We start from the raw sequence: 12,226 nt of genomic DNA on the forward strand, positions 1-12,226 counted from the left end.
ACGTTGCCTCGCGTGTCCATCGATTCGACGCGCGCAACAGTCACAACTTTGTTTAATAAAAACTCACGTCGTGGCGTTTGCCTCTGGGGAAGACGGCGAACCGCAGAAACAAGCGAAGCAGCTTGAAAAAGACTTGTTTTCTTTCCGGTGCGGTGAATCGGATTTACGTGGATTTCCTCGGGCGGGAAACGCTGCTCCGTTTCACATTTAGCGGGACATAAAAAGTGGACTAAACGGAAGCTATTCATGGGTAAAGTTTGGTATCCATGGAGAGAAAACTCCCCAAATGTGCTTCATGGCAACTGGTGGTTTTGTTTTCGCTGTTACAAAAATTAAAAAAAACGTCTGTCATTAAACGATAACGTCATGATGGGATTTTAATGAAAGTCATGGGGGGAAAATATCCAGTTTTTTTTCAGTCCGGCTCAACAAGGAAAAAGTTATAGTTTCAAACCAATACTTTAGTACAAATATACAAGTATCAGAATCAGAGTTACTATTAAAACATTTGTTTTTTACAAATAAGTTTAGTTTTTGGTGCCTAATACAAATATATTGAAATTAAAATGCATGCAAATGATTGGAAACAGTCAGGAACATACATGAGGAACAAATAAACAACAATTACACGCAATAAAAGAGTGAAAAACAATATTTAAATTATTGATCAAATATTCTGTCAGTGTTTTAGGATCATATCTGATGTTTCTTCTCTATTGATGTGCATATTAGCTTCTTTATAATATATGTATATATATATATATTATAGTATTCATATATTATAAATAACATATTGCAGCGTTACGTCACAGTGTCTTTACGTTAAAAGCAGCGTGAACTCACCGGCTGGTCCCTCCATCGTCGGTCAGGTGGCGCAACCACAACACGTTGAATTCAGAGACTTTAGTTTTGAGACGAATTAATATTCAAGAGTTCGCGTTTCAAAGTAAATATTTTCAAAATGTTTAGGGCGAAGTGAAACGAGATGAATGGAGCTGCGCGATACGCCACAGGAGGAGGAGGCAGAGCCGCGCCCCCCAGAACACAATACGACTTCCGGGTTCGTCACGTGATACCGCGGAATTCTCGTTGTTGGCAAACGAGCGATGAGGCGCGCGACCGCCACCTGCTGGACTGGAAGGCGGAGCAGGAGAATGACAGGCTTGTTTTATTTATTCAATTCTCTACTGTCCTTGTTGCTTTAAAAATAAATATATACAATTAACTGATTAAAATGAACTGATTAGAATTAACGGATTAAAATTAACTGATTAGAATTAACTGATTAAAATTTGAGTGGCTCAGTGATCCTGGGAGCTATGTTGTCTGGGGCATCAGCCCCTGGTAGGGTCTCCCAAGGCAAACAGGTCTCGGGGGAGAGCCCAGACTAAGAGCGGTTCAATAAACCCTGATGATAAGTAGCCCACGGACTGAAGCTACCTTGCCCGGACAAGGGAAACCGGGGCACCCTCCCGGAGCCAGACCCAGGAGGGGAGCTCGTCGGCGAGCGTCTGGCCGGGCTTTCGCCCATGGGGCCCGGTCGGGCTCAGCCCGAAAAAACACCATGGAGCTCAAGTCACCCTGTGGACCCTCCACCCGCAGGGAGAATTATCGGGGTCGGGTGCTATGTAGACCGGGCGGCGGGCCAGGCGGGAGACCTGGGCGGGCCGATCGCTGGCAGCATAGACTAGCTCTAGGGACGTGGAACGTCACCTCACTAGCGGGGAAAGAGCCGGAGCTGGTGCAGGAGGTGGAGCAGTACCAGCTAGATATAGTTGGGCTCACCTCCACGCACAGCATGGGCTCTGGAACCAAGCTCCTGGAGAAGGGTTGGACTTTGTCCTTTTCTGGAGTTGCCCAGGGTGAGAGGCGCCGGGCGGGAGTGGGGATACTCACGAGCCCCCGGCTGAGCGCCGCTGTGTTGGAGTTTTCCCCGGGGAACGAGAGGGTCGCCTCCCTGCGCCTACGGGTTGCGGGGAGTAAGGCTCTGACTGTTGTTTGTAATTATGCACTGAACAGCATTTTGGAGTATCCGGCCTTCTTGGAGTCGGTGGGAGGGGTCCTGGAGAGGGCGCCGCCTGCCGACTCCATAGTTCTCCTGGGAGACTTCAACGCTCACGTGGGCAATGACAGAGAAACCTGGCGGGGCGTGATTGGGAGGAACGGCTTGCTCGATCTGAACCCGAATGGTGTTTTGTTGTTGGACTTCTGTGCTAGCCACAGTTTGTCCATAACGAACACCATGTTCGAACATAAGGTGGCTCATAAGTGTACCTGGTACCACAACATCTTAGGCCGGAGATCAATGATCGACTTTGTAATTGTATCATCTGATCTGCGGCCGTATGTCTTGGACACTCGGGTGAAGAGAGGAGCAGAGCTGTCAACTGATCACCACCTGGTGGTGAGTTGGATCAGATGGCGGGGGAGTCGGCTAGAAAGACCTGGCAAGCCCAAACGTGTAGTGAGGGTGAACTGGGAACGTCTGGCAGAGGATCCTGTCCGGGAGGTCTTCAACTCCCACCTCCGGAAGAACTTCTCACAAATCTCGAGGGAGGCTGGGGACATGGAATCCGAGTGGACCTTGTTCAAAGCCTCTATTGTGGACGCGGCTGCTCTGGGCTGTGGCCGGAAGGTCATCGGTGCCTGTCGTGGCGGCAACCCGAGAACCCGGTGGTGGACACCGGGGGTGAGGGAAGCCGTCAAACTGAAGAAGGAGGCCTTTCGGGCCTGGCTGGCCCAGGGGTCTCCTGAAGCAGCTGACGGGTACCGGCGGGCCAGAAGGGCTGCAGCGGCGATGGTCGCGAAGGCTAAAACTCGGGCATGGGAGGAGTTCGGGGAGGCCATGGAGAAGGACTTTCGGTTGGCCTCAAGGAAGTTCTGGCAAACCATCCGACGGCTCAGGAAGGGAAAGCAGGGTCTACCCCAGGCTGTTCTCAGCAGGGGGGGGGGAACTGCTGACCCGGACTGGGGACATCGTTGGGCGGTGGAAAGAGCACTTTGAGGAACTCCTAAACCCGACCAACATGTCCCCCGGAGAGGGGGCAGCGCCGGAAGACTTTGGGGTGGTTTCACCCATATCCCTGGCAGAGGTCGCTAAGGTAGTCAAAAAGCTCCTTGGTGGCAAGGCGCCAGGGGTGGATGAGATCCTGAAAGCATCTCAGGGCGGAAACCTCGGATTCAAGACCAACAGTGCGGATTCCGTCCCGGTCGTAGAACAGTGCACCAGCTCTTTACCCTCGCAAGATTACTGGAGGGGTCCTGGGAGTTTGCCCAACCAGTTTACATGTGCTTTGTAGACCTGGAGAAGGCTTTCGACCGGGTCCCTCGGGGGGTTTTGTGGGGGGTGCTGCGGGAATATGGGGTGCCGGACCCGTTGGCACGGGCCATCCGGTCTCTGTACGCCTGCAGTAGGAGCTGTGTTTGTCTCCTCGGTAGTAAGTCAGACACGTTCCCGGTGGGTGTTGGCCTCCGCCAGGGCTGCCCTTTATCACCGGTCCTGTTCGTGACCTTCATGGACAGGATATCTAGGCGCAGCCAGGGGTCGGAGAGGATCCGGTTCGGGAGTCTCGGGATCGCCTCTCTGCTGTTTGCGGATGATGTGGTCCTGTTTGCCTCCTCGGACCGTGACCTCCAGCATTCACTGGGGCGTTTTGCAGCCGAGTGCGAAGCGGCAGGGATGAGAGTTAGCACCTCCAAATCTGAGGCCATGGTGCTCTGCCGGAAACCGGCGGATTGCTCCCTCCAGGTGGGGGCAAACTGCCTACCCCAAGCGAAGGAGTTCAAGTATCTCGGGGTCTTGTTCACGAGTGAGGGTAAGGTGGAGCGGGAGATCGACAGGCGGATCGGTGCGGCTGCAGCAGTAAAACAGGCGCTGTACCGGTCCGTCTTGGTGAAGAGGGAGCTGAGCCGGAAGGCAAAGCTCTCCATTTACTGGTCGGTCTACGTTCCAACCCTCACCTATGGTCACGAACTCTGGGTCGTGACCGAAAGAACGAGATCTCGGATACAAGCGGCTGAAATGAGCTTCCTCCGTAGGGTGGCCGGGCTCAGCCTTAGAGATAGGGTAAGGAGCTCGGACATCAGGGGGGAGCTTGGAGTCGAGTCGATGCTCCTTCGTGTCCAAAGGAGTCAGCTGAGGTGGTTCGGGCATCTAGTCAGGATGCCTCCTGGACGCCTCCCATTAGAGGTTTTCCGGGCACGTCCAACTGGTAGGAGGCCCCGGGGAAGACCGAGGACACGCTGGAGGGATTATATCTCCTGGCTGGCCTTGGAACGCCTCGGGATCCCCCAGAATGAGCTGGAAAGTGTTGCGGGTGAGAGGGAAGCCTGGCTCGGCCTGCTGAACCTGCTGCCACCGCGACCCGACCCCGGATAAGCGGGTGATAATGGATGGATGGATGGATGATTAAAATTAATTGATTAAAATTAACGGATTAAAATTAACGGATTAAAATTAAATGATTAAAATTAACGGATTAAAATTAACGGATTAAAATTAAATGATTAAAATAATAATTTAAAAAAAATAATTAAAATTAAATATATATAAAATATACATTCACAGAAAAAACGAATAACATCTATTTATTTATTTTTTTCAAATAACTTATTCTGAAAACCGAAAACCGTATTTTATTGTCATATTATATATATATACATATGCATGAAATTTGTCCTCTGCATTTAACCCATCCTTAATTATTAAGGAGCAATGGGGCTGCTGTGAAGCGCCCATTGCTTCACGGCAGGTTATGAATGCCGATATCTCAGACATATGACAATGGTCACACTTTGCTTTTATCAGCGCGCTAAAAGGCCAAAGCAGAAGCAGAGCTCTGTCTCCACACAGCTTGAAGTGTGACTATCTCATCAGACCACAAGGACTCTGAAGTCCCTCCGGGATCACAAGGAACAGCCTCCTTCAGCTACTGAAACTCTCAGCAAGCCTTGTGGGTCGTCTGGAGAATGCAGCGTCACACAACGGACAGGAGGATCTGGCGATGATGTCATCGAATAAGCAACCCTGTTGTCTACAACTTGGAAGGAGAAGTTGTAGACAACAGGGTTAGTTTTCTCCCGGATTAGTCAAAGTATTAATGTGGTTAACGTTGTAAATTAAGACTAAATTGTAACTGCTTGGTTATTTTTACATTATTTAAGCTAGAAGAAATTTCAAGAAGTCAATGTCGAAGTTTCTCAAGAGACACGAACGGTGGTCTCCTCAGTGAAAGTCATACGTTTGTCTAAAAACGCATTTGTGTTGCGTCATAAAGAGTTTGTTTTCAATGCAGTTTTGAGGACACGTTGTCCACCTCAGAGATGAAGTGATGTCACACCATGAGACTCACATAGAAGAAGTGGACGTGGTCATGGTGACGTCTCTCATTGGTTTGTGGACTGATGTTTTGAAGCTGCGAGTTCAGTGTTTTATACGTACCTGTCAATCACCTTGTAGCCCCGCCCTAAAGCATCCCCTGCTTTATGGTCTGTTTGACTCTAAATGACCATAATTTACTAAATGAACATCACGCTGTATTGACGAAGACTTGAAACTAGAGATTGAGACCATAAACTCATGTTAGCCTAGGGTTCCCCTATTTATTATTTCATATCGGACAAGTAATGAGTCATTAAAAAGAAATTACTTACAGAAAAATCGTGGATTTAACAATACTTCATCCACTTGTCTTGATCTCGGCAGAATTTTCTGTAATCAATACTCTCTGATTTCTTTTCTGCCTCACTTTATTACAGTCAACCTTTGCAGAGAGACGTATCACATAGTACAATATGATTTAGTAAAGGTTTAAACAGGCAGCTGCATCATTCCTAAATATCTTTCTTCCTAAAAAAAATATTATTTTTTCAGACCAACCTGAAACATTTATTAATGTGCTTTGTGTGCCAACTTCAATTAATAATATATAAACTGATATTTACATATCTGAACAAAAGCTCACAATTATTATTGTTATTATAACACCATACATATTAAAATAGACCCCTCTTTAGTTAATAATTTAGTTAATACATAGGTTGTTTTTTAGGAGGTTAAATGACGTCTGTGAGGACTTTTATATTTAATGTTTGTTACCTCACGTCTTTACATAAATAACAACAATTCCAACATAAATTGCTGCATAAAAATGAACCAGAATTCAGATAATGAAGTGTTTTTCCCAATTTTCCCATTTTTTTTACGCACACTTGTTGTGAAATGTAGATATTGGTTACGGATAGCAGTGATGAAAAAAGGTCTTTAAGAAATCCTGATAGTCGTAAAAAAAAACAAAAAACTGAATGTCACAGTCGTAAAAAAAATGGCATATGTAAAAAAAAATAAAAAAACATCTAAAATTTTTTTTATTTCTTACATAAAATTGATTTTACTCAATTATTTTGGTCAACGACATTAAAACTTTACACTTTTGATTTAGTCCCTCTACACAAACATGATGGAAAAGTCCAACCTGTTGCCAGTGCCTTGCTCAAAGGTACACAACACTGATTATAAAAACACCACTAATAGTTCTGATCAAATTAAATAAAAAACACAAACGAGAGAAGAAGGAAAAAGAAATGATTCCACCTACCGAGCAGAGAGGAGTGGAGGAGGAGAGCAACGATTCACTTGTGCTCATTTTGAAGACACTTTTAAGAGGCAGCAAAGATCCACCCCATCAGAGAGAGAGAGAGAGAGACAGAGAGAGACAGAGAGAGAGAGAGAGATACACCTTGTACCAAGACTCATGGTAAATGTAGCCGTAGCTAATTAGTTTCCATCAGATGTGCGTTTTGAACGTAACTCTGGGGGACGGTGTTCTCGCATCCGGGACACATTTAAAGAGACGTGTGAAATAGGCTTGAAAATCTGAGATTTACATCACTTTAAAAAATCCACAGCGAGAACAATGTGTGAGAAGGAGACAGACGTTGTTACAGATTTATTTATTTAGAGTAAAGAAAGTTGCAGCAATGGATCCAAAACACCTGGAACTCATTTAGCGTTTCTTTACTTTCTGTTCCCTCGTTTCTTAGAATGCGTTTTTTTTCGTTGTAGATGACGAGACTCTAACCTTTAGTTATAAAACGGGTCAGTGAACGCCCCTCTGGTAGTTCTTAAAGAGTCTAAAGGAGACGACTGAGCGTCCTCACTGGGACACTAGTCCTCATTTAGCTTAGTGGAGGAGACGTGAAGTCATGTGACCGTGGTGGAGTTCCTCTATAGACTAACATGAAGTCATGTGACCGTGATGGAGTTCCTCTATAGACTAACATGAAGTCATGTGACCGTGATGGAGTTCCTCTATAGACATGAAGTCATGTGACCGTGATGGAGTTCCTCTATAGACTAACATGAAGTCATGTGACCGTGGTGGAGTTCCTCTATAGACTAACATGAAGTCATGTGACCGTGATGGAGTTCCTCTATAGACTAACATGAAGTCATGTGACCGTGATGGAGTTCCTCTATAGACATGAAGTCATGTGACCGTGGTGGAGTTCCTCTATAGACATGAAGTCATGTGACCGTGGTGGAGTTCCTCTATAGACATGAAGTCATGTGACCGTGATGGAGTTCCTCTATAGACATGAAGTCATGTGACCGTGGTGGAGTTCCTCTATAGACTAACATGAAGTCATGTGACCGTGATGGAGTTCCTCTATAGGCTAACATGAAGTCATGTGACCGTGGTGGAGTTCCTCTATAGACTAACATGAAGTCATGTGACCGTGATGGAGTTCCTCTATAGGCTAACATGAAGTCATGTGACCGTGATGGAGTTCCTCTATAGACATGAAGTCATGTGACCGTGGTGGAGTTCCTCTATAGACATGAAGTCATGTGACCGTGATGGAGTTCCTCTATAGACATGAAGTCATGTGACCGTGATGGAGTTCCTCTATAGACATGAAGTCATGTGACCGTGATGGAGTTCCTCTACAGGCTAATATGAAGTCATGTGACCGTGATGGAGTTCCTCTATAGACTAACATGAAGTCATGTGACCGTGATGGAGTTCCTCTATAGACTAACATGAAGTCATGTGACCGTGATGGAGTTCCTCTATAGACTAACATGAAGTCATGTGACCGTGATGGAGTTCCTCTATAGACATGAAGTCATGTGACCGTGGTGGAGTTCCTCTATAGACATGAAGTCATGTGACCGTGGTGGAGTTCCTCTATAGACTAACATGAAGTCATGTGACCGTGATGGAGTTCCTCTATAGGCTAACATGAAGTCATGTGACCGTGGTGGAGTTCCTCTATAGACTAACATGAAGTCATGTGACCGTGATGGAGTTCCTCTATAGACATGAAGTCATGTGACCGTGATGGAGTTCCTCTATAGACATGAAGTCATGTGACCGTGGTGGAGTTCCTCTATAGACATGAAGTCATGTGACCGTGATGGAGTTCCTCTATAGACTAACATGAAGTCATGTGACCGTGGTGGAGTTCCTCTATAGACATGAAGTCATGTGACCGTGATGGAATTCCTCCATAGACATGAAGTCATGTGACCGTGGTGGAGTTCCTCTATAGGCTAACATGAAGTCATGTGACCGTGATGGAGTTCCTCTATAGACTAACATGAAGTCATGTGACCGTGATGGAGTTCCTCTATAGACATGAAGTCATGTGACCGTGATGGAGTTCCTCTATAGACATGAAGTCATGTGACCGTGGTGGAGTTCCTCTATAGACATGAAGTCATGTGACCGTGATGGAGTTCCTCTATAGACTAACATGAAGTCATGTGACCGTGGTGGAGTTCCTCTATAGACATGAAGTCATGTGACCGTGATGGAATTCCTCTATAGACTAACATGAAGTCATGTGACCGTGGTGGAGTTCCTCTATAGACATGAAGTCATGTGACCGTGATGGAGTTCCTCTATAGACATGAAGTCATGTGACCGTGATGGAGTTCCTCTATAGACTAACATGAAGTCATGTGACCGTGGTGGAGTTCCTCTATAGACATGAAGTCATGTGACCGTGATGGAGTTCCTCTATAGACATGAAGTCATGTGACCGTGATGGAGTTCCTCTATAGACATGAAGTCATGTGACCGTGGTGGAGTTCCTCTATAGACATGAAGTCATGTGACCGTGGTGGAGTTCCTCTATAGACATGAAGTCATGTGACCGTGATGGAGTTCCTCTATAGACTAACATGAAGTCATGTGACCGTGGTGGAGTTCCTCTATAGACATGAAGTCATGTGACCGTGATGGAGTTCCTCTATAGACTAACATGAAGTCATGTGACCGTGATGGAGTTCCTCTATAGACATGAAGTCATGTGACCGTGATGGAGTTCCTCTATAGACATGAAGTCATGTGACCGTGATGGAGTTCCTCTATAGACATGAAGTCATGTGACCGTGATGGAGTTCCTGAGCATTGCCCGTGGAAACGTCAGCTAACCACCGGAGTAATTCTGAGTCGCCGACCGGAGTCAATAACCATCTGTTCAAAATGTCATTGTGATGAATCGAGCAGTTGTGTACGGACCGCGGTGGCGGACATGCTGTCATGCGTCATCTCTCAATTTAATTTAATGAAGACAGGGCTGGAGAACTAATTGGAACAAACATCATCTGATATCTAGAAAGTGTACATTCCCAGAAAGCGCCATTTGATTCCTGCCTTGATTTGGGTTTGACCCATTTTACCCAGAAATGAATTTAATGACTCCATTTAAAAAAAAAACGCCAGCAGGCAAAGCCAGAAAACCACAGATGTTCAGGGATCAGATCTAAAAATACACAAATGATGTGGATCTGTGAAGATGTTGATGTTGCGATAATATTGTGGACAAAAACATAATAATAATTTTCAAATATGTGTGTGGACGTGTTTTAGAACTGCAATGTGTGAAGTATTCATGTAAGTATCTGTAAATGTGTACTGAGGTTTGTATATATGTACTACGATCTTTAAATGTGTACTAATATCTTTAAATGTGTACTGAGATCTGTAAATGTGTACTGAGATCTGTAAATGTGTCCTAAGATCTTTAAATGTGTACTGAGATCTGTAAATGTGTACTGAGATCTTTAAATGTGTCCTAAGATCTTTAAATGTGTACTGAGATCTTTAAATGTGTACTGAGATCTGTAAATGTGTACTAATATCTGTAAATGTGTACTGAGATCTGTAAATGTGTACTAATATCTTTAAATGTGTACTGAGATCTGTAAATGTGTACTGAGATCTGTAAATGTGTCCTAAGATCTTTAAATGTGTACTGAGATCTGTAAATGTGTACTGAGATCTTTAAATGTGTCCTAAGATCTTTAAATGTGTACTGAGATCTTTAAATGTGTACTGAGATCTGTAAATGTGTACTGAGATCTGTAAATGTGTACTAATATCTGTAAATGTGTACTAATATCTGTAAATGTGTACTGAGATCTGTAAATGTGTACTAATATCTTTAAATGTGTACTGAGATCTGTAAATGTGTACTGAGATCTGTAAATGTGTCCTAAGATCTTTAAATGTGTACTGAGATCTGTAAATGTGTACTGAGATCTTTAAATGTGTCCTAAGATCTTTAAATGTGTACTGAGATCTTTAAATGTGTCCTAATATCTTTAAACGTGTACTGAGATCTGTAAATGTGTACTGAGATCTGTAAATGTGTACTAATATCTGTAAATGTGTACTGAGATCTGTAAATGTGTACTAATATCTTTAAATGTGTACTAATATCTGTAAATGTGTACTGAGATCTGTAAATGTGTACTAATATCTTTAAATGTGTACTAAGATCTGTAAATGTGTACTAAGATCTGTAAATGTGTACTGAGATCTTTAAATGTGTCCTAATATCTTTAAATGTGTACTGAGATCTGTAAATGTGTACTAATATCTTTAAATGTGTACTGAGATCTGTAAATGTGTACTAAGATCTGTAGATGTGAGATCTGTAAATGTGTACTAATATCTTTAAATGTGTACTGAGATCTGTAAATGTGTACTAATATCTTTAAATGTGTACTGAGATCTGTAAATGTGTACTAAGATCTGTAGATGTGAGATCTGTAAATGTGTACTAATATCTTTAAATGTGTACTGAGATCTGTAAATGTGTACTAAGATCTGTAAATGTGTCCTAAGATCTGTAAATGTGTACTAATATCTTTAAATGTGTACTGAGAATTGTAAATGTGTACTGAGATCTGTAAATGTGTACTGAGATCTGTAGATGTGAGATCTGTAAATGTGTACTAATATCTTTAAATGTGTACTAAGATCTGTAAATGTGTACTAAGATCTGTAAATGTGTACTGAGATCTGTAAATGTGTACTAAGATCTGTAAATGTGTACTAATATCTTTAAATGTGTACTAATATCTTTAAATGTGTACTAAGATCTGTAAATGTGTACTAATATCTTTAAATGTGTACTGAGATCTGTAAATGTGTACTAATATCTTTAAATGTGTACTAAGATCTGTAAATGTGTACTAAGATCTGTAAATGTGTACTGAGATCTGTAAATGTGTACTAAGATCTGTAAATGTGTACTAATATCTTTAAATGTGTACTGAGATCTGTAAATGTGTACTAATATCTTTAAATGTGTACTGAGATCTTTAAATGTGTCCTAAGATCTGTAAATGTGTACTAATATCTTTAAATGTGTACTGAGATCTGTAAATGTGTACTGAGATCTGTAAATGTGTACTAAGATCTGTAGATGTGAGATCTGTAAATGTGTACTAATATCTTTAAATGTGTACTGAGATCTGTAAATGTGTACTAAGATCTCTAAATGTGTCCTAAGATCTGTAAATGTGTACTAATATCTTTAAATGTGTACTGAGAATTGTAAATGTGTACTGAGATCTGTAAATGTGTACTGAGATCTGTAGATGTGAGATCTGTAAATGTGTACTAATATCTTTAAATGTGTACTAAGATCTGTAAATGTGTACTAATATCTTTAAATGTGTACTAAGATCTGTAAATGTGTACTAAGATCTGTAAATGTGTACTGAGATCTGTAAATGTGTACTGAGATCTGTAAATGTATACTGAGATCTGTAGATGTGAGATCTGTAAATGTGTAGTAAAATGTGTAAATGTGCGCACGTAAAAATTCACATATTAGATTTTAATTTTGTGTGCAAATCTTATTCACATTGCACACATACAGAGCAGTGCATCTACTCTCCACACACATACAACAATAATATTTCTCT

General features: G+C 42.9%; 1 protein-coding gene across 2 annotated transcripts in view; it reads right to left on the bottom strand.

Moving 5' to 3' along the window:
* tmem19 (transmembrane protein 19) overlaps positions 1-6,710 on the bottom strand; it is a 16,263-nt gene extending 9,553 nt beyond the window's left edge. The window contains exon 1 of one of the 2 annotated variants that reach the window (XM_034526713.1): positions 6,597-6,710. In XM_034526713.1, coding sequence (XP_034382604.1) covers positions 6,597-6,644 — 48 coding nt within the window. In that variant the 5' untranslated portion in view covers positions 6,645-6,710. Of the gene's footprint in view, positions 1-843; positions 1,068-6,596 lie in introns of those variants that run through there. The other variant, XM_034526715.1, reaches the window with a different exon arrangement.
* Positions 6,711-12,226: the final 5,516 nt, after the last annotated feature.

Source organism: Cyclopterus lumpus, chromosome 23, assembly GCF_009769545.1.
Source record: "Cyclopterus lumpus isolate fCycLum1 chromosome 23, fCycLum1.pri, whole genome shotgun sequence".
Lineage (NCBI taxonomy): Eukaryota > Metazoa > Chordata > Actinopteri > Perciformes > Cyclopteridae > Cyclopterus > Cyclopterus lumpus.